The 23,202-nt window shown below is 42.8% G+C and overlaps 2 protein-coding genes across 5 annotated transcripts in view; both read right to left on the reverse strand.

Annotated features, from left to right (window-relative positions):
• PLCE1 (phospholipase C epsilon 1) overlaps positions 1-2,020 on the reverse strand; it is a 145,854-nt gene extending 143,834 nt beyond the window's left edge. For 2 of the 4 annotated variants that reach the window (XM_090145215.1, XM_090145213.1), the window contains exon 1: positions 1,462-1,680. The gene's annotated coding sequence lies outside the window, so the exon portion shown is untranslated. Of the gene's footprint in view, positions 1-1,461; positions 1,681-1,902 lie in introns of those variants that run through there. The other 2 variants (XM_090145214.1, XM_090145216.1) reach the window with 2 other exon arrangements.
• Positions 2,021-13,441: 11,421 nt separating this feature from the next.
• On the reverse strand, positions 13,442-22,919 carry SLC35G1 (solute carrier family 35 member G1). Its single transcript, XM_031597754.2, has 3 exons — positions 22,596-22,919; positions 18,736-18,913; positions 13,442-18,229 (listed from the first exon to the last, which is right to left on the reverse strand). Exons 1-3 carry the CDS (start codon positions 22,804-22,806, stop codon positions 17,470-17,472), a joined length of 1,149 nt encoding a protein of 382 aa, XP_031453614.2. The 5' UTR covers positions 22,807-22,919; the 3' UTR covers positions 13,442-17,469.
• Positions 22,920-23,202: the final 283 nt, after the last annotated feature.

A 23,202-nucleotide genomic window follows, 5' to 3' on the forward strand; every position in this document is an offset into this window, starting at 1 on the left:
CTATGCCATACAACAGAGAACTGAACAACAGTCCTTGTTCCAACCTATTGTCTGTAAGATTATCTTCTTTTCAACCAACAAAGAACAACAACTGTAAACTTGCAAGTAAGTCCAGCTGAATAAAACAAATCACCTTTAACAATCTTCAGTGAAAAAGCCCTATGCAAATCACGGACATAGATTCATTACTTTTTGCCTCCTTTATAACTCAGCTTTCCCTTTAACTAATTTTTATTTCAAATCCAAGAACCACTGCTAAATTCCAGCTGCTCTTCTCCAAAAGAGCTGCTATCTCAGGCTAGACATTCCCAGCCATTGTATCACTACCACTGTCCCTCATGAACACATTGCTTCAATTCTAGACTTTGGTGATGGTTTTAGTCACTGAATCCCAATAATGTTATTTCTCTTAAAGACAGCAGTTCCTTAACACAAGAAATACTTTCTTCTATAGAGACTTACAAGCTGTAGTCAAATTATTTCACAGCATTACTTTGCATAATCTTAATATAGAGAATTTCTTTTCCACATCTTAGAAATATCTCAAACCTCCAGCTGTCTCATCCGCTCTTTCATGACCTTGTTCTACGACTTCCAATAGGTACTTTTCAGAAACTTCTTATTCTGTAGTGTATTCTGTTCATGTTTCTCAAACTTAAAAGTTTGACTTCACTTTCTTTTTTCTGTAGTAACTGGTCAGAACCCTAGTGTGAATAACACACTTGTATCAGTTACTACACATCACACTGAATCAACGTGAATGGAATGGACAGGAATTACACCCTCCAGTCTGAGGCCACAAAGAATCTTAAGAACCAACTTTGTAGCACGTGTGAAAACAGAAAGGAGCTCATTACAGCACACCAGATCAACACCTCCGAATGGCAGAACATGAATAAACTGCTTACATAGCTAACAACAACTTCAGCAGACCTTCGCTACTTTGTGTACAGACTGGATGTGGCCCTTTATGACTTGGAATTTCTCTCTGCGTTATTTTACTGGCCATTCAAAACACGAAGCATTTCCTAACATGCAGAACGTCGCATCTGTTTCTCGTTTCACCTTGTTTGATTGCTCCCAGATCTGCACAGGTGTTGTACCAATCACACACCACTTGTTTGCCTCTGACTTTCACAGGATGAGGTAGCAGGGATCATGATGGTTATCTATGTGTGGAAGCATGACTTAAGCCACACGTCGGGGCTGCTCTGCAGTTATGGCTACATGGCTCTTCCACGCACAGCTGGTGGCTTCTCTGAGCCCCTTTCAAACACAGGAGTACATAAAACAGACGGGATTCAAATATTTAGCAAACTTTTGTCACAACAAACAAAACAGCAGGCTTAGTTCTGCTCTTCACACGAGTGCCTCACCAAGTAAACAGCAAACATTCGACTGTTCCTAGAAGGACAGCAGATTTTTTACTCATTTCTGTACTGCTCTTGCCAGCTCTTGTACCTCCTTTAGCAGAGTTCGGAGCCGCCTCCGCGAGTTCAGCTCCGCACCACCTGTGCTGGTGGCATCCCAGCAGCGCGCCGCGGATCAGACACGCAGCGCACGCGGCTCCTCGTTTGCAGACACCGCGCTCACCCGCACCGCCCGCAGCGCCCCGGGCAGCCCCGCCGCCGGAGGAACCCCGCCGCGCACAGCCCGGCCCCGACTAGCAGTCACAATGGGCAGAACTCCCTAAGAATTAAAACGGAAAGCGAGGGGTGGGGACCGTAACGATTACAGGCTGCAGGACGAGGGCAGCCCGTCCCAGGCTGCTGCCGTTTGGGGTTCCCTCGAGCCCCCCCGGCGGAGGAGGGGATCCCGGAGCGGCGCGATAGCGGGGCCGGGAACATGGCCGAAAGCGGAGCGGCAGCCGCGAGGGCAGCGCGGGGCGGGCAGGGCACGCACCTCTCAGCGCAGCCCCGGCATCCTCTTCCTCCCGGGACCGCCGGGGACTCCAGCGGGGCTCTGCGGCGCGGCTCTCTGCCGGACGGGGCCGCCCCCGCCGCTGCCCAGGGCGGCGGAGCGAGCCGAGCGCCTACCGCGGCGGGACGGGGGCGGGGGCTGAGGGCGCGGACCGCCCCGCCGGGTCGGCGGAGGGACGGAGCGAGGAGGAAGGCGCGCGGGCGGCTGACTCCCACTGGGGGGAGGTTCGGCCGGGACCTCCTCGCGGCACGCTGAGCCCGGCGGTGCCCCGCGCTTCCCGCCGCGACGGAGCGCGAGCGGCGTCCGCGCATCGGCTCCTCCCGCCCGGGGCAGCCTCGCGCCTCCTGCGGGCACCGCGCAGCAGGAGCACCGCGCAGAGCGCATCTTTGCGGCCGGGACGCTGCCCCCGCGCCCCGCCGGTCACGGCCCTACCTCTCGCCTCGGCGCCCGCCGCTCGCGGGCCGCTGAGTAACGGCTCCGGCCGTGCGCCCGCGCGGGGCGGGAGCGGCGCAGCGCCATCGCCTCTCGGCCCTGGGGCGGGGGCCGCGTGCCTCACCGCATCGGAATGCGGCGCGCGCCCCTCGCCCCCCGCAGCCCCCGCCCGGCGGCGGCGGCAGTAGCGCTCGCGGCGCTCTGCTGCTTTTTGCTTTTCCACCTCTCCGGCACGATGCCGCTGCCCGGTGAGCGGCGCGAGCGGTGCGAACAAGGGCTGCATTCAGGGCCGCTTCGGGAGCGGGCGCAGCCCCCGTGCCGTGCCGTGCGGGTGGGAGAGGCGGGGGCTGCGCGGCCGCCATCCGCACCGAGGAGCAACGCGGCGCGGTGAGCTCCGGTCTGCACGCGTGGTCTGTTCCTTGCGGTGTGAAAAGTCGCATAAAGTTTGGTTCTGGAGGAAGCATTCTCACTTTCTTTTTTTTTAAGAGGCAAAAGTTGTTCACAGACAACGAAGTTTTACTTTGTCCGCTTATACACTGCGGGCACCGATCCCCGTAGCCAAGCTGTGTGCATTCCGTGTCCCGGCACGGCGCCGTGCAGCCCGCAGCTCACGCGCCCCGCACCCTGCCGGCAGCCCCACGCTGCTCCCGAAGGGAAGAGCAAACCCGAAGGCCAAAGCCGAAGTGCCGCTGTGTGCTGCACGTTACCTCAGAGGTGTCACTGCCCTGAGAGGATAATACAACACTTACAGAAATGTGACCAAAAGTCGATCAAATGATGCACTGGAAGCCTGCAGAAGTTACCTACTTGCATTGTTTTTCCTAACAAAGTATGCCAGGCACAGCATCGCTTATATTTGCTGCCTGGCTGTAGGTGTGCTATTCAGTTTCATTCCCTCATCGTCCTGTGGGCACTGGTGATTGTAAAAAGGAGATAAAACACTGAGACAGAACACCGCGGTGCTTTTAGCAGCACAGCATCCAAATCAGGCATTGCTTAGGAGGTGAGAGACGGCTAATCTGAGCTAAATCTGTTAATTAATGGCCTGATTGGACAAGGGGGGGTGGCTTTAAACTAAAAGAGGGGAGATTTAGGTTAGGTGTTAGGAGGAAATTCTGTACTCAGAGGGAGCTGAGGCCCTGGCACTGCTGCCCAGAACTGTGGGTTCCCCATCCCTGGATGCTCTCAGGGCCAGGTTGGATGAGGCTACGGACCCTCATCTGGTGGGGGGCACCAGCCCATGGGAGAGGGTTGTGCTTGGAGGATGTGCTTGGAGGTCCCTTTCATACCAAGCCATTCTATGATTCATTGTTAACGTTAATCGGCCTCTACTGAAAGACAGCACATGTTAGCTGAAACCTGGCCATTGAAAAAACCCACAGTCTTCCCCTCGCCACCAGTGCAGCTTGGATTGCATTGGCTGTGCACAGTACTACCAAAAGAGATGCTGTAACAGCAAACTGCAAAAGGCTCAGATGGATGATGGTTTCCACTTCGTGTTCTGTATGATCTATATATTTTTCATATATTCTTTGAGTGTACAGAATATTGACCCCTACGGATACTTTATGTATTCTCAGTGTTGGAGGCACAGTTGCCCTTTAGAACTGATCATGCAATGTATTTTCAGCACTACAGCAGTGGCAATGAATTATCCCCTGAACACACAGGCAGCAGGAACCTTTCCATGGGAGCTTTTTCCAGTTTCTCTCTGCTTTTCCAGTTGTTTTTAAAAGTGCAGGAAAGTTATCATCACATTATTCCAGTGGAAAAAGACATCTATATATTTTTTCCTTCACAATGTGTTCACATTTTTTTCTCAGCTTGCAAAACTCCGCCAGTAAAAGGTGTACTGCACTGAGAGGAAAGTGATACATTTTGCAGAGAGGAAAATTTGGAGAAGTCACCACATCCATGACTCAGCAAAGGATTAAGGCATGCCTGTGACCTGAGCACACAGCAGTGGGGTCCATAGCACACTCCAGCAGTGTTGCCTTTGGGATCTCTTTCGGAGCTCCAGCTCCCAGCCTGTTCCATGTACACCCAACATCACAACATGATTTATTGTTGGTAACAAAAACCCACCTAACTATGAGAATCATGAGGCAGATAGAGCAGTACAGATGCTCTGTACCAAACACCCAGATGCTTCTCTGAGTGCTACAGGGAAGGAGGTACCACCATGGCTCTTGGGCTATCCCTTCTCACATGTCCCTGTGTGAACAACAGTTCTGAAGCTGCACCCTCGTAACGCACCGTGGATCAAGAAGAACTGAAGTATGAAGAAATGATGTGCTTAGATATTCCTAACAAATATATGTTACTACTTAACTTTTAATGTGATTTCTTTCTTTGAGGACAAGTTTGAAGTCGCACACAGATCCCAAAGAAGCTGTGTGCAGCTGAGGCACACCATCTTCTTTACGTTCCATCTGAATGCGCAGCCCTCAAGGTGCTGTAGGCGGATCCAGCTTTGCAGGAGGGAACATTCACCTGCCTGACCTCAATGCTGTGCTGAAGTAACGGTTTTTTCCTGCACTGGACTGGGATTGTGGAGCATAGTTCCTTCTTAATTTTCTCAGCCAATCAAAAAGTGGTGTAAAGAATGCATCAGTTTGCCTTTTTCTCTTGTATGTCAGAGCCCACCAGTCTCTGTGAGAAGAGGCTGCCCTTGGTCGTGCTGTGCCCTGCTCTAGCAGATGCAGGACAGCACACTGCTGCAGGTTACCATGTGTGTGGATCCCAGCAGTGCCAAGCAGCACACAGCCCCAGTTTGGGTTAAAAAAATTAGTTAAACTTCAAAGTGATGCGTAACCGTTAAATTCCAAACATCCCTGTGAAATGCTAAGTCTTATTCACTTTATGCAGTGGAGGATCTAAAGCTGTGTGAGCTGACTTGGGCTATCCTGCTAACATCAGGGAGAAAAAGCAGTACAGAGCTGGGACCCGTGCTTGGAATGCTCGGCTTTGTTTTCTGTGTGCATTCTGTACAGCATTCCCTTGCCTAAAACCTGTAGTGCCATGTATCAAGGGGTATTTTGTCTTTAATTGTGGTATTCTATAATAATATTTGCAAACAAATGATTTAACAAATTACATAAAACATAAAAAGTATGCTTTTAATTTTTTTTTTTAAAAAAAAAGACCCAAAGGTTTTTCCTCAGGCTTTGCTCCAAAATTCACCCTTCAGCCAGGACTGCAGAAAAGCACGCACACGTGTGCACGCAAACGAATTCTTAAAGCAAATTAGAAACACATGAAAATGGGGACTGTCTTCTTAACTGCTAACTCTGTTTTCAGTACAGCCAAACTGCCAGCGATTTGCTGATGGAGGAACACACAGGCCTTATCTGCACAGCGTTCCTCCCTCCCTCCAGCCCGGCTCCCCTGCGTAAGGCACAGCCCTGTCTCAGGCAGGAGGTAGCTGGCTGGAAGAAGAGCCTTTATGGAATAACACTTTCCATTAAAACAACTATTACTTAGTAAAAGCCTGATTTTGGAACTATTTTATTATGATTGCAAGACAAACAATTAGAATCTGTGTCGTTTCTTTACTAATAGTAAAGAAATTACATAGTAATGAATGTATACAAGACAAAATACCTGAATTTCAGCAGCTGTTTTTAAATGATAAATTCTGGGCTGGAGGTTCCTGGTGTGACTGCATTAAAGGCTCGATGTCACTTTATGTGACACAAGGTTTGGTTTGGCTGTTATGAACATCAGCTGCCACAGAGGTCATTCTGAAAGCGGAATGAATGCTTGAAAATTTTTGACATTTCAATGAGGAAAAAAAAACCTGATAAAATAAATAACTGCTAAAAACAACCAATAAAAGGAAACACTTCTAATAAAATTATTTAAAATTGACATTAGCTGCTTGACTTTCAAGCCATTGGTAAAGGCATCCTCCAGTTAATCTTCGGCAGAACTACAAATCTTCAGAGTAAATTTGAAAGAAAACCAACACTTTTCAAGTATCACTAAGATAAAACATTTCTGATAAGTCTAACTATTTACAAATATGGAATTATTGCATTATGGCTTCTGGGGGAGCTATACCATTCCACAGATGTTGTATTTCAGTGGAGTAACTCCTGATACAGATCAAATTAATGACATCTCTTATGCCTCAACTGTATTCCCACCATATAAAAGAACACTTGTAGAATTGATTTTTGCTGCACCATTATTTCAAGATGTTTTCTAAAAGCTAGAAGCTATATAGTATACCGATTCAAGACACTGGAGGAACAACTCATCTTTACTCCACATTACAGTTTAGAGTATGATACAAACAGTGGAAGTCAAAGTATTAATACCACTCATTGGATAAAAGCATTACATCATAATTTTCCATTATTTTTTTTTTCTAAAAAGAGAAGATGGAAAATATCCATGAATGTTGCAGAATGGACTGAAGTTGCATATAATTTTGATATACATAACTCAAATGAAATTTTGCCTCATCCTGCAAGTCAGCATTGAGGCAGAATCATAGTCACAGATAATATTAGAGACTGGGACATTAAGTTTTATGTAATAAAATCTAAAGATACATATATATAAAATAAAAAATTACAAAAATAAAGTTATTTTTTATAATTTATATAATTCTTATGAACTTGAATAGAGTTTAAATAGAAACAACTGGCAGTTTTTGGTGTTCAATCTAGCATAAAGCCTCTTCTGAAACTTCATACTCTTCATTGTGCATTTGCTCCATGTTTATCATATTCTCCTACCTTACACAAGCACTTGCAAAAAAGCATCTCCCATTCTGAGGAGTGCCCTGACATGTAAGGCACATTGATCTGCTACTAAGAATAGTCAGAGTGCTGGCTGCTCACACCACACTGCTAGGGGAAAACTGTCATGTTCAGGAGCGTGAGCACTTAACAGACAGCACCCAGATTTAGCAGCTTTCTGGGGAAACCAATATCCTAGAAAAAAAGAGGTGAGACAAACACAGGGATCTGTGTGATTGTTGACAAAAGCATTTGAAGACGACAAAAAGGAATAAATTGTCAAGGTAACTAGGGAGTGATTAAGATTAAAGGGGAGCTGAAAGTGACGGAATCCTTCACAGTGATGCATCAAAGGATCCAACTTTTCCACCAGTGACTTACTACTACTTTCTGTAATACCACATTTAAAACCAGTCCACTTTGTAGATGAAGTTCCTTACCAGTTCTGGTGCTGCGCTGGCTTTTGCTGCCAGTGTCCTCATGGGTGTCACAGCAACACATCAGCGCTACCATTGCTGGCAGTGATGGGCTGCCGTGGTTGGACTTGATGATCCCAGAGGTCTTTTGCAGCCTTAATTAGATTTATTGATACATGAAGTCATCCAAGAAATGTCTTTGATACTCAGGGACACAGAAGATGCATGTGGAAACCCGTTTGCTGGTGTGATCTCAGCACAGCACGTTTTCATGCTAACAATAGAATAAAAATAGTGAACACATTGCTCTGACAGCAGTCCAGTAACTGCTCAAATTATTCTAAAAGGTCACGACAATGTTTTCACTCTTTTCTGCAATTCTAATGTTACACTTAAGAATTAATTAAAAAAGAAAATAAAGTGAAAAAAATCTCTCAGCACTGTCACAGCACCCAAGTTTTACCATGGTAGGCACTTCAGTGCTTTACTGAGGTTGGTAAAAGACAAGTAATAATAACCTACCATTTTCTACACATTCAGGTTGGCTGATTGGGTGTTGAAAATGTGAGAGTGTGGGAGTACTTGTGGTTAATTGTAATGGTTCTTCAGAAATGAGTATGTATGACCAGAAGTTTCCATCAATGCAGCCAGACGGTCAGACTGTAAAAGGTGCAATTACTTCTTTGCTTTTTGCTTATGAAATTAAAAGAGGATATGAACTTTGCAGTATCTATTATATCCCACTCCTCCAAAAGGGAACATTATTAAATTTACTGTAAATTCTAAAAATATGTATTTTACCATCAGCCTGGGAACTTCTGATATTAAATATTTAAAGCAAAAAAAAGTTGCCTTGTTCCATTCAGTGTCATGCCAGTACATATAATTTCACAGCTAGTTCTGAACAATTCAGATCTGTGTAATCTTAAACAAAACAGAACTTTACTAAAATGTTCTTTCTTTTATAATAAAAAGAAAATAAACTTCAGCTTCTGTTTTATATGCCAGTTGAGATTCCTTGCAGTAATTCCTTCCACATCTGCTCTGCAGCTTTCGGGTTTATAAAAGCAGTATTTCCAAATTTCCTTTCATCAGAATATCCATATGCTGCTTTAGGGACACTATGTTACACTCTTATACTGAGGTACTAATTATGTCTTGAATCATATGCTAAAGCTAAGACAATGAATAGGTGTTGCTATCAAGGATCTAATACTGAAGATCTGTTAAAATTTGTTAATACTCAACATGTGTAGACACAATTACCACAAAAGCTGCAAAATAAAATTAAGCAAAGAATAAAACTAATAGAAGCATCATCAGATTCTAAACTCATGCTGTAGAATCAAATTGTTTGGGAAAGGGAGCGGTACGGGAAGAATTAAAGAAACCTTTTGTCCAAAATACATATTTTTAGATTTCTGAAGATTATACACTGTTGATATCTCCTTCTAAAGAGATTGTAAGCTGCTGGTGTGTTGTGATTGTCACTGGCTTTCCAGCAAGCAGTGCATAAATGGGAGCAGCTGAGGGCACAGCGAGCATGAGATGTTTGCAGATGCCCTGCGTGCAGGATTAGAAACATCTTGCAGCGTTCTGAACAATCTGTTGTGCTGTATTATACGCACGCTGTTGCTACACACACAGTTCTCCCTTTCCTCGAGGGCAAAAGAACCTGCCCTCACTCCCACACTTGACAGATAACTGTCTAAGCACAGCTCAGGGACTGAACGTGGCCAGCTGACGGGATGATGGTTGGATTTGATGATCTGAGAGGTCTTTTCCAACCTTAATGGTTCTGTGATTCTATTCTATGATTCAGTGCATTTTGCAGGATGATGGTTCATACATGCTGTGATCTACATAAAAATCAGGGGTCTAAATATATAAAGAGAAGTAGGCTGTGTGTTAAAACATCGCATCTTAATCCTGGATGTGTCTGTGTAGAAGTTCCTAAGGCACCAAGATTTACATGGGAGAAATTTAATGCAAATAATGCTTTCTCATTAATTACCTATCTGGAAAATATCTCTAAATGTGGATATGAAAGAAGGCAACTGTTTTCTCACATTCAAAATTTGATCAACAAAGATAGTAGATAAGTTCTTTCAATCCTGAAATGAATGTCTCAATTTGCAATAAGAGGAGATTTAAGGCACACTAGAAAAAAAAATTACAAAATGTCTTCTCAAGTTCTGTGGTTCCCTCAGACAACAGTGTCCTTGAAAAGATGTGAAGGAGCTGCATCAGATGGCCAAGTACATTCCCCTGGAGAAGAAGTGTATGAGTTTGTTGAGCAAAACTCTGAGGTCTGGGGAGTTACAGGGCAACACGAAACGACATCCACTGCTTAGAAACCAAGGCACAAAGAAAAAAAAAGTCTTTAACACCAGCTTTCCTATTTTCTTCCATTCTAAACCTAGATAAGAGTCGTAATCTGAAGCAAGCAACACACTGTCAAGGGTATTCTTATATAATCAGAAGAGAACAAACTGTTCCTTCTCTTCCCTAAATCTATACCCAGTCAGACAGACGGGGCTCATCATGAGAGCTTTGCTGCCAGCAAAAGAACAAAGATGTTCCCCTGCTTTTCCTGTCCCTTTTCTCTCCCTGCAACCCTTCCTAATGAACATGAGATACAGCAGGCTGTCCTTTAAAGGTGAATGGGCCAAAATGATGAGAACTTTCATTGAAATTTGCCAGTTCTATTGATGCCAGAAATATAATTAATCCTTAATTTCTACAGTTTCCATATCTTTAAACACACACACATATATATATATATATATGCATTTCACACCTTCCTTAAAAATTCAACATAGCCTAACTGTACTAATAACATCACAAATCGCAATTAGTCTATAATAAATGGTGAGTAGCTAAGAACTAACGAATTAAACGGAAAATACAATTGTGTGATTCCCACAAGTGAAGCAGAACAGTGAGATGAACGTGAACAGTGAGCCAACTATGCTTCTGGGACAGGAAAAGCCTACCTTGCTATTTGTGGTCCTCCCTTAGAAGACTTTGGATCACAGTCTTTCATGACTTTATCACTCTCCATTTCTAATAATGAGGAAAATGTTTCACCATATGGCAAGAGTAAAGAACGTTAGCTAAGTGTTTTCATATGGGCTTCCTGCATACATTACTGCAAATAGCAGAAAGTAGACTCTTAATCACACAATATAAAGACATTGTTTAAATGAAGAAATTGGACACACCTATTACAAGGCTGGCATAAAATTTCTGGTAGAGTGAAAAAAAATGAGTCCAAAGTCACTTTTGAAAAGTGTGCAACTTTTTCCTTCACTTCCTGATCAAAGTTTGATAGTAGCTGAAGAGCTTTTACAGTAATATAAAGAAATATTTGTTTTAAATCCCAAATAGGAAAGTATAAAACAAATATTAGCATCTGATTCACAGTTCACTTTACGTGAAAGAAAAAGGATTTGCCACTGAGCCTTTCCAAGTTATACAACAAAGACTCTTCTCTGTTTTAATGTTCCTTAGCTTCCCAAAAACATTACAATAGTCCCTATTAAATAGAACAACACCTACTGGTGCCAGCTAACCCCAGCAAAAAATTCTCCAGCTAACTTTTCAATGGAAAACAGATTGAGCAGCACTTTTCCTACCTCACAGTAGTTAAATTTATCACCTCCTCTTTTCCTTGTATTTCCCTGCCTTTAATCAAGTTGGAACGATTGCTCCCCAACTCAACTCAGCTTCAAGCATGGTGCTGCTATGCCTCAAAGCTTGCCCAGATTTTCCATTCAATCAGCAGGGCAGATGAAGGGGCTCTTCCAGCACACCAGGCCCTGAGCACAGCCCCGTGCTGCAGTGCCCGGCTCAGAGCCATGCCCTTGGAAACACTGGGCAGCAGGGCCTGGGGATCACAAGCACTAAGGTGCACACGCCCTGCTTGAGCACCCACACCCAAGAACCTGCTCAGGAACTACACTGCTGTCACTCCCCACCCTCCAGCAACAATCACAGACAAAATGCAAGATTTGTGAGTCTCTCCAAGAGGAAGTAAACACAGCAGTCATTACAACACGCTTATCAACTGCTCAGACAGCATACATGCTCTGTTTCTTGGCAGAATTAAAAGTGACTATTATTCTAAATTCAGCCTAATCCAACAAACGTGGCTCCCAAAGAATTTTAATGCAAGAAATGTACTTGCACACTCCCCTTGTATTGTGGTTGGTTGTTCTCAACATTTAGGACATACATCAGATATACAACCTACAGTTACCTGCAAAATGCAGAATAGTAGTGAGGTCTACCTATCACTGTGTACATCGCACTGCATAGAAACTTCTATCACCTAAAATTGTGGGGGTTGGATTTTTAACACGGTTTAAACGCACGCGTTGAGAAATAACTTTAGGAGCAGAGCGCCACCTACCGACAGAACGGCCACAGCGCAAAGCACAACTGACTTCATGCTCGCTGGCCACAAAACGCGATTTCTTCCCACCCGCCTTTTACGCAGACTGCAAAAGCACTTCATGCCCTATTGACGTTTCTTGTTTTTCTCTTTGCTCAATATTTGCTTTGTCAAATGACAAAGCGCTTTCTCACCCTTCCCAGTTTACTACTTGACAGAATAACGTAGCTTCATAGCGTCAGAAAATAAAACTGAATCTAAAGTTACTGGAGGACTCAAAAGAACCAACTGAAACCCATTTCAATGGTTCATCTGCATATCGCATCTCAAGTATCACTTCCCACATGCATCCCTCTAAGAACGTTTTATTTAGTCAACAAAGAGCAGCGTGAGTTATCCTCTAAATATTTTATAAATGTGGTTTGTTTTTCAAGCAATACTATGGAAACATCTTCCTTCAGAATCATTTGATCCCTTTTCCCCTCGCTTTATATTTTGCCGTGGGTAGACATAATTCTAGAATTACGTTTTGAGTCTCAGTACTTATTCATAGCCCTCATCACCTAACCTAGGTAGATCATTATTCTGGTACAAATAAGGAGGATTTCAATGCTGTCTTTTGAAAACTCGTTTCTCTTTTCCCTCAAAAATTAAGTTTCTACATAATACGCATAATTGATCCAAAAAAAGAACTTTCAAGAGGAATTTGCAGTGCATCTCCACAGAATTCTTTCACAATCAGTCTGTTACAGTATGCTCTCATGGAAGCCCAATTGCTTTCCATTTACTGCCTGAGAAACAAGTGGTGTCAAGTCATCGTGCAGTGAGTTAATTTTGTGCATACAAAGCGAAGCAGAGTGTGCTGGGCAAACAGGCTAACACTGCTAGAAATCCCCCATTGAGACGCAGCTGCCCTCCTCTATTTCCCCCTCTACAGCACCAAGCCACACACCCAGGAATGTGCACGTATCTCAAGCAGGCTAATAACCTTGAACAGTTCTGTTATCTTCTGCTCTTATGAAACCAGACACTATTGTAGGAGGAACCTCCCTTATAATGCAAATATAATAAATTTACTACAAAGTATGTAACAATGATGGCAATTTTGCTAACAAGATAATAACTTTTTTTTCCCCCACTCTTTGCTCTTTAGTGAAAAAGTAATTACTGAAACACTAGATAATGAGATGTACAGGGATGAATATTAACAATTAACAGAAGAAACAAGACTGGAATTCAAATCTTGATGTATAAAAAGTAGGGGAGGAAAAAGACAAATGCCACCAGAGCACAGGAAAAATGCAACTTTACTGACCTACCTGTGCCAGTTTTTCCAGTTAAGATACTCCCATACTGACAAAGTTCATAGAGCTTCTGTTTGTCTCAAGCTCACTGAAAGGCATAAACAGTGACAGCATGCTCACAGGTAGTACAGTTGGAAACATATTCATACTTAATAGGGGCTCCTTCATTAATAGCTCTTTCATAAAGCTTACAATATCACTACATTCAAGTATGTTCTACTAATCAATACAAAGCCAGAGATTAATCCTTCACGTTCATTTTATTAGCAATGATGAATATAAATCTTTTATGAAAATATTCTTCCAATTTCAATATATAAGAGGTGTCTATAAAAATATACTACTACATAACAAAGCCAGTAACTTCTACAAAACATATCATTTAACAATATATAGGACATAGTAAAAATCTTAACACAGAGGGCATTTTTACCCCATTCTTGTCAAACAACAGTTCCCATAAAATATGAAATTACTCATTCTCATATACAGAAGTGTTATCACCAACAATGTATGGAAGTGCGTAAGTTTTGCACCGAGGTTACCTGCATCTGCAGGAACATAAAGCCACAACTTTTCTTTGGATGGACAGGCAGTTACAACCATGAAAACATTCTGTTGGTAACTGCAAAGCCCTGCTGAAGTCAGCGTTGCACATCTGCTGTCAGCGCTGTGAACTCTTGTTTGAATGGACAGAAATCATGGTCAGTGGAGAACCGATTATTCCTGGCTATCCACTGCCAGTTAGCAACTAAGTGACTATTGAAGAGGCTGCCCCTTTAGAAATAAGCTTTCCTCCAAGAGACACATCCTGAATAAAGCTCATCAAGAAAAAGAAAATAGAGGGCAGGGGTCATTATACTATATTGTAATTAAAGGTGTTATATCTTTCTTGTCATCATCAATTATGGAAAGATCCACCTCAGAACAGCATTTGAATTTGGGAAAGAGCCTTAAGGTTTCAGAAGAAGAAAAATGACGCAACAAACTAGTTACTTCACCAATGCTCTTACACTGAGATTACTTCTATGTCTGCTGTTAGACAAATGCAGTAAATTCATTTTAATTATATAGACTGCACTTTCCCACACTAAGAATATGTCAAGTTCATTGTTTGGGCATACCTAGAGGGCTTTTAGAGCATATTTTGACAACCAGTATATCCTGAAAGTAACTGGCTGCTGCACAGTGACAATAAACAGCTTTTTTTAGCTCCTAGTTCTATGTAAGAGTCATGTAGGTAAGGCCTGAAGGCTACAAAGTCCCAGTGAAGACAGCAGATGATTACAGTGAATTGCATAGCAAAGAACATAAGAAACATGCTTGTGATGAATCTGTAACAACAAAACTTTTTCACCCTGTGTTTATGTGCAAAACAACCAATAATTATCTATTACTTTCTCTATTCAGGATCCACTGAAATCTGAACACTGAATTAATATGTTGGAATTCAACAATAACTTTATAGAACAGCAGTTACAATGCAACAATACTCCGTCGTATTGCAAAGGAAAGGCTTCCTGTTGTAAATACACGCATTGAACTTAATTACTGTAAAGATCGTAAGATGACATTAAAGGTGATGAACATTAGCAATACATTTGACATAAAGATTAGAAAGAAAATAACATTTGACCCTGAGGAATTTGCTGTATTAAAACTACAAAAGAAAACTGATCAGAAAGACTCGAGACTCAGCCAGTTTTATTTCATAATCTCAAACAGTAAGCTGGGGAAGAAGAAAGAAATTTGACCATGTTACCAGGCTTCATAAAGAAATACTCTCAATTAGAGCTTCCAACTCAAGGTTAAAGAAAAAAAAAAAAGGCACTATACCAAGTTGCTGATTTCAGGTCAATTCATACATGTTTAGTGCAAGAAAAAAAGACCTTTCTTCAGTAGTGTGTACTTCTCTACTACTTGTAAACAAGATTCATAACCACTGAAATCATACCAGCTAAAGATATTTTTTTATATAAGCTCCCACTTTTTTTTTTTTCTGAAACTGTGTACTGACAAGGTAGTGTGCACATACTGCAATTTCAATTACTATCCAATTCCCCTTCATTTGACATTTTTTGACTTAGTGATTAAGAGTTCAGGTCACCGCAGTTTGGCCCTCTCCAACAACCCTACAAACCAAGTTACTCAGCTGGACCAGCTCCAGGGGCAGCTCACCACATAACCCCACAAGCAGTCACACTGAGCCAATGGAAGGAACCAGGACTAGCTGACAACCCACATCAATCAGAACTGCTTTGGAACTGCACCTCGTGAGTGTTAACTTACAAACACGTGCATATTAAACATGAAATGAAGCATTAAGAAATGCAGTCTGTTTTCCATCCGTCCCTTGAAGTGTGTTAATGGTGGTGATGGCCGAGCAGCAGAAGAAATTCCAGTTTACAATTTCAAGTAAGCAAAATTAAACTGGAATTCTATTATTAGGCCATATTTTTTTTTTTAAGAGATGTGAAACCAGTTTCATACTATTGCTGACCACGTCAGGAGTGACTAACTTCAGCCTTCAGGAAAAGCAGTGAACAGACAGCTACATGCAGAAAGTGATTTTATCACCAGTATGGAATCTGCTCATGTCCATAATATTAAAGTATGAAATCTTGCACAAAGATAGCTCCTCTCATCTAGATACACTCTGAAGTACAATACAGATTCTTCTTCTTCAGGGCTCAACTCTCCAATGGCTGCTCTCCCAGAGTGCAATGGCTATTGGCTACAACACGCTCCTTTAGAAAGACATGGGGGTGTGTAAATAACTGAGGAACATCTTGTAATACAAAGGACTGGGCAAAGACCCAAGTGAAGTTTTTCTTTACGGACTACCAAGACAAGACCCAAAAGCACACAACAATTCATTAAAGAAAATCCCCCTACCTCACATTTAATATATATTCCTCCTTCAAACACGAAGGAGGCTGAGATCATTAACACAAGCCTTCTTCCTCAGTATTCATCATTATCTAAAGATGAAGCATATCAAAATGAGAAGCTTTGTAAGAGAAGTGACTAAGTGCAGATTTAAAAACGTGCGGAGAAATGGGGGTGAAGCTGCCCACTAGCGCTGCCTGATGCACTGAGTGTGAGCTCCACCCTCCCACCAAGTGCTGCACAAACCTGTTCTATAGAATCTGTGCTATGAGGTTGGCAAACATGTATTTTCTGTGAACCACAAGTAGTGTGCACTCTCTTGTAAAGTCTTAGGAAAAAGGATTTACATTAAGGCATTTGCCTAAGCTTATGAAGGCCAAGAGAACTTAAACGGTCTCATAAAGAACTTTCATAGAGAATATAAAGAAATCACTCCTAAGTATCATTTAAAATAACCTATATTAAGTATCTAAAAAATACAATCTTTTGCATAGAGTAAAGAAAAGTGCAGCTACAGCATAACATTCTATACCACAGGAAAGAGCTTACAAGTGGTATATAGTTACCTATTACCTCTCCTCACCAAGACTACAGTAATTAAATATGTATTTATTGAGAACATATTAAAATAGGGATTGTTTCATTATGCCAGTAAAGTAGGAACAAAATACATATATATTTTTAAAAGAAAGCGAAGATGAAAGAATTTCCAAAAGTTAATTTTGTCTTGACATGACCTGAAAAGATGGAATATCCTTTGTTCTTTCAGAATTCCAATAAGAACATCCCAATGCCTTTGGTTTTTGTTTGTTTGTTTTTTGAGGGGGAGAGTAAGGGAAAAAAAAAAGCAGAAAGTTGGTAGATGTGCAAGCTTTATCTGTTCCACAGAAGTTAGAGGTTTGTAAGATTATAATTCTTTATTCCCTTCTAATTATTTGAACTGAAATCCCTCTCATAATCAATCACAGATTAGTACAAATAAGCCTGGGAAAATTCCACTGCTCTGAAGATTAGAGAAAGGGTCCAAAAAGCGGGGAATCTGGTACAGGTATTTTAGGAAAACAAAATCCCAGCCAACAACCATCCACTTCAGATGTAAAGCAAGCAACTTTTAAGAATTTTCCTACTTCTCATATTTACATGTCCAAATATGAGGAAAAAAAAGCATATATATTTAATTAGTTGTTAAAACATCTTCAATTTGTTGTGGATGTTGTTTTGTTTTTATTAAAACGGATTTCTTTTATTGGCTACAGTTTGGTACTATAATTTCATAAATGAGATACTTTAAATAAATAAAAATAAATATTTTTAATATATATTTCAAGATTATTAATTTCTGTAATGAAGTAGTGTCTGTGTTGTTAGATTTCATTTTGTTCAGCTTTCTTTGAGCTTTGTCTCCACTTACGAATGGCAGTCCCAGAGCTACTAGCTACTACACAAAGGGCACCACCCACAGTCCACCAAGTTGGTAGATGATTGAGAAAAAGAATCTGTAAAATGAAAGCAAACACCACATCCATCGTTCTCATTATAGCTACAGGTCCAGCTTTCTCTATCTGTAGTGCTTTTGTGAGAAATATCTGACCCCCTAGCCCTAATATGCCTATTAATATGAGAAAAACTCTGTCTTTACCACAGTACGGTAAACGCCATTCATTCATAACAAACAATGCTATAACACATCCAATTAAACCAATGACTGCATAATACCAAATTGACAGAAAATAATGCACAGATTTTCCCACCTTTCTAAGTATGACAATTGTTGATGCTGCAGATACCGTGCTTGCAATTGCTGCAATAGTTCCTTTAAGGTGATCTGAGTAACTTCCTTCAATCCCTGTAACATTTGACCCAAACAGAAATGGTGGTCTGGCAATTAGAATCACTCCAGTGATTGTGAAGAGGGTAAAGAGAAGATCCCAAGCGCTGTATTTTTCTTTGAGAAAGATCCATGCCAGTAATGATGTAAAAACAGGACTGCTGAAAGTTATAACAGTGGCATCAGCTAGAGGCATTACTTGGAAAGCATAGTAGAGAAGAATCATTGCACTAGAGCCAAGGAGTCCTCGGAAGAAAAGAAAAATTCTTTTACCTTTTGGTCCCAAAAACCCTGTTCTGAAAATTAAGAAAAACAGAAATGTCACATTAATGTTACTGGCTTGCTAATTTCACAATCAACATCCAATGACATTTAAATGTACAAGTGACAGACTTATCCCAAACATCAAAATATTTTTAACTAATTGATCCCAGAGCAATTTATTCCCTTCACCACTTGCCAATCACATTCAGTCAGGAACCTACTCCTTTAGTATTAAATTGCTGCTTTACAAAATAACCCAAAAGATTCTACAAATTATCTCCTATTTTCAAGAACACTACTTCCATGGGAGGCCAATACATCCAATATAAACCCTGTAGAAATTTCTACAATTCAGGAAGTCAAATTCTCACTTGAAAATCAGCTGAATGAATAAACTATCAACTGATTCAAAACAATGCAGCTAAGCATACGAAGTCCAAGTATTTAAGCATACTTAAGATTCATATTAATGAGTGATGGTGTTTCCAATACGTACTTTTAAGAAAAAACTTTAAATCGAAACTTTTGTTACACTTACTTGTAGTATATTAAACCAGGTAGAACAAATGCCATTTGGAAAATGCATCGAAATGCACTCACTTCCACTGAGTGTACATCTTCTATTTTTTTAAGAAATAAAGAGGCCACTGAGAAAAGGAAGGCAGACAGTAAGGTGTAAAAGAGACCAAGTCCTGGACAGGCAGTTTTCTTCTTTCCTGCAACAGATAAACTTAGTTAATAATGATCTAGCTCTCCATCAGCAGATTCCATAGGTGGCTCTACGTACTACTGCGTACATTTGTAGCCATCCTTGTGGCAGACAAAAGGGTAAGCAAAAGGAACAAATGCAAATACTACATTTTTATTTTTACCAGACCTACCTTGAAAACATGTTTCACTAGCCACCACAGCCCTCTTTTTTTTCTTAAAACAGGTAATAGAAGATGAACTCTCAAACTCTGGACTCAAACCATTCTCAGAATTCTCCCAGTCCTACATCACTTGGAGGTGCATGCGTGACTACACTTCAAGAGATTCTGAGCTGTTTCTGACAACTGCCTTTGAATCAGTAAATAGAACTGACTGCAAATGGTCCACAGTCAGATAATGAAACACTGAAACTTATTACCAGGGAGTTATTGGATTATTGAGTAAGTTCATTAAGGTTCCTAAGCAACAACATAGTTTCCTCTCTCACAAGCACGTATATGCAGAAACTGTATGATCCTCACTTCTGTTATATCCCACATTCATTTCACAGTTAAATCATCCAAGTTTGACCTAGAACTACAGAAGTTTTGTGTTATCTTGTTGAAATAATGTATTCTCTTCAAATAGATTTTAACCAGAAGAAATGTAAGTCCTTAACTTTAAAACATCGTGGGCCTGCTGTAAGCTACTGATAATTATTAAAGTTCCATGAACTTAATTTCACCATTGTTTACCCTTATCTATCGGACTTCTTCTCCTGAAGAAGTCTCCCAGGCCTAACGGATTCTATTCAGGCTTCCATACTGCCTCAGGCCCACTTCAATTACACACTCTCCCTCATTCTACCCACTTTCTCCACCTTTTGCTATAAATAAAATAAAAATTAAAAAGGAAAGCAAACAGGGAGGGTGAACTACTGCTGACCTTAATGCTGTTTCCCAAGAAACCAGGCCTTTTCATATTAATAATTAACAAATATTAATAAATTAATATTATTCAAATATTTAAAATGATAAATATTAACTGGCTGCAGAGGAGGAACAGTCTTATCACTGAACCTAGAGGTGAATTAGAACAAGAAGTTACCTCACTATCGTTCGTCTTTGTGTCTACATAAAATACTGCGGGTTGCCCTTTCTTCTAAACCACCCTCTAAAGATAACAGTGAGAACTCCCCATCCACTATGTGGTGCTTTGATAAATGGATGCCTCACCCCACCCACCGAACCCCAGGGATCCTTTGCAGCATCAGCAGCGGGCACTGCTGTGAGTTGCTTAGCAACTACATATGGTTTTGAGGGGTTGGGTTTGTTTTTAAATTAACAAAACTTGTCACAAACCATTTTGATCCTCCTTGAGATCTGCACTCAACGCCAAGAGAATGTTCTTTCTACTAGAGAGCTGGGACTGCAGGCTGACACATTTGGTACGGCATCAGTTCCCACTTTAACCATTGTGAAACCCCATGCTTTACTACCTCAACCAGGATTTAGAAAAGGCAGAAGACCTACATTCCAAAAAATACAGCCACGCTACTGCCGAAGTACTTCTATTTAGCAATAGCCATTTTCATAAAAGCATCTATTACAATACTACTAACCAGCACAGGCCCAGGACATCCACTGAGTATCTAACAGAACAGATTTTTTTAAATGTCCATGAATTACATAACACCTTAATCCACACTGTCATGGAACAGAAATACAAAATCAACACCGCCCCCAGTATTAAAACAAGCAGAATCAAACTGGCCAATAACTGAAATGGGAAATGCAAAGGCAGGTTGGCTTATGGAAGAACACAACACACAGGGCACTGACTTACTTCAGGCGTGATAGCTTGCCTGACTACCAGAGAATGAAGCCAATCAAAATAATGGAAGTGTTGAAACGGAGAACCAGTGAAATTACAGCAAAGTAAGCTAAAAGGATCTTATATCCAGAATTAAGCTATGGATTAAAAGGAAAACTAAAAGGAATTCATTTTTGTAAGCTGCCCAATAAATCTAACCTGTGAGAAACGATATCTGGTAATACTAGAATTTAAACTGTTGTTTCACATTGCCAAAGCATGTGCTTAATGCAATAAGAAGGTGTCTTACTTCCTTTTAAAAATAACACGGTGTGAGTTGTTCTACCAAAAACAAGAACTGCCCTTCTGAAGAATATTTCTTTCAAAATATGTTCTGAGGAGAAGTTTGGTTAAGATAACATTCCCAGCCCATGAAACGTTGGGCCTCCCAACACTAACCCAATGCCATCAAGACACTTGAGCTTTTGGTTAAAAGTGCTTAAGTCTAAAAAAAAAGTTTCAGCAAGTACCCAAGTATCTCTTCTTAGTGGTCACAGATCTGGCTTTCCAGTTTCACTCCCTGGCCATCTCTATGTGTGGGGTTTTCACATGATCCTTCCACTCTTGTTTCAAATCCCAGTCAAATGCCTCCCACTGCACACCATTTTCTTTGTTCGTATTTTAATTCCAGGCTTTCTAACAACCAGCTTTTGTACTTGAAAGATGCATAGGGTAAAGAAAATAACAGGTCTTACATATCTGAAGAGCGGAGGTAGAAAAGTGCTGACTAAAGGGAAGAAAGTCAGTGAGAAAACCATTCTCACAGAACTTTGGGAGCGGGCGATCTGTTCTGCACACAGGCAGCACCAGAATAGTTCCCTCAGACCACAGAAAGGCAACAAGAGCACAAGGGCCTGCTTATGAACTAACCATGGCCATGTAGACAAGATCCAGGCGTGAGTCATAAAGCTCAGCTATTGACTCAACTTTCTGCCAGAGACTACAAAAAGAGTCGTCCTTGGCAAGTCAGAGCAAGTTTCTCAGGACTTTGAATGCTGTTTTTTTCCAAGCCCTGCCTTAGAAGTGACACTAATGTAAATTTCACCAGACCGTTATCTCTTCTGGCCTCTCCGCAGTTCCCTGTTTAACAGACATTCTATCTATTTTCTGCTGGAGAATCAATTATAATTCATATTTAATATGAAACAGGTTCTCAATGCAGTTGCTTAAGAATTCAGATGAATTAGAAATCATTTTAAGAAAGCACCGATGTCTTAGAAGGAAGCCAAATTCAGCTTACAAAAACTCTTTGTTGCAAGTTTTACAGTGTTGAAGCTTAATTTTGCTTCCTGCAAGCTTCAGTGATTCAAAGTAACTGAGTAAAGCGAAAGACAAAATAAAGAATAGACTCCCACGGAAGAAAGATAAGAACAGCTAGGGAAGCCGCGGTCACAAGCACGGAGTTCCTCCCCCTAACTTTTCGAAGGGCAGCGACCTCCCTTCTCAATACACGAGCAGTGCCATTCAGCCTGCCAGCCAGCGCCGTGCAGCCTGAGCTTAAAAACAAACAACACCGGCATCAGGAAGCGATAGCGACCCTTTCCCACGGGCCAGCCTTCGGCTGCCCCAGACCTCTCCTCGAGGAGAGAAGCGGGGGGCGAGGGTCAGCCCGAGGCGCACAGAGGAGCAGGCCGGGCCGGACACGCCGTCGCGGAGCGGCGCCCCCAGGTGCAGGTGTGCGGCCGCCCGGGCTCACCCCGCGCCCCGCCACCACGCGCCGCTCAGCCCCGGCGCCTCCGGGGCCGCTTCCTCTTCCTCCGCCCCGCCGGTAACGTCGCCCCGCCGGCGGGGCGCTGCCCCCCTGCTCCGTCTGCCGGCCGGCCTCACCCTCCTCACCGGGCGCTTCGCAGCAGCGCGGCCAGGACGAACCCGGGCAGCAGCCGCAAACGCGGCGCTCTTCGGCGCCCGCCGCCGCCTCCACGCCGGGCGCCGGCTGCGGGCAGGTCCGCCCCGCGTCCGCACCGTCCTCCCGGCCCCGCGGCCCCTCCGGCTCCTTCCCCGCCGTGGGGGCAACGGCCGCAGCCTCGGCGCCCTGACACAGCACCATGAGGACGCCGGGCCGCGTGCGATGCTGCCGGCTCTTCGCAAAGCCGGCAGGCACCTGGCTTCCTGCGCATGCGGTGCCGCCGCCCCGCCCATGCCCCCCTCCGCTCCCTCCCCCTGCGCCGGGCGCCCGAGGAGCGCGGATTACGGCGACCGGGTGACGCCCCGCTGGGAAGCGGACACCTGGCCGCAGCCGGGAGCCGGCACCCCGCGTCGGGACAGGCTCGGGTGCTGCCCGCCCTTCGCGCTGGCTGCAGCGGTCCCGTGTGAGGCACCGCTCCCGAGCGGCCGAGAGCCTCGCCCGGCGAGGCGGAGCGAGGCTGCGGCCCCTCAGGAGAGGGAGCTCTCATCTCGCCGGAGAACGCCGGGCCGAGCCCTCCTGGCTCCCGCGGGGACCGCG

Source organism: Phasianus colchicus, chromosome 8, assembly GCF_987193195.1.
Source record: "Phasianus colchicus chromosome 8, bPhaCol1.hap1.1, whole genome shotgun sequence".
Lineage (NCBI taxonomy): Eukaryota > Metazoa > Chordata > Aves > Galliformes > Phasianidae > Phasianus > Phasianus colchicus.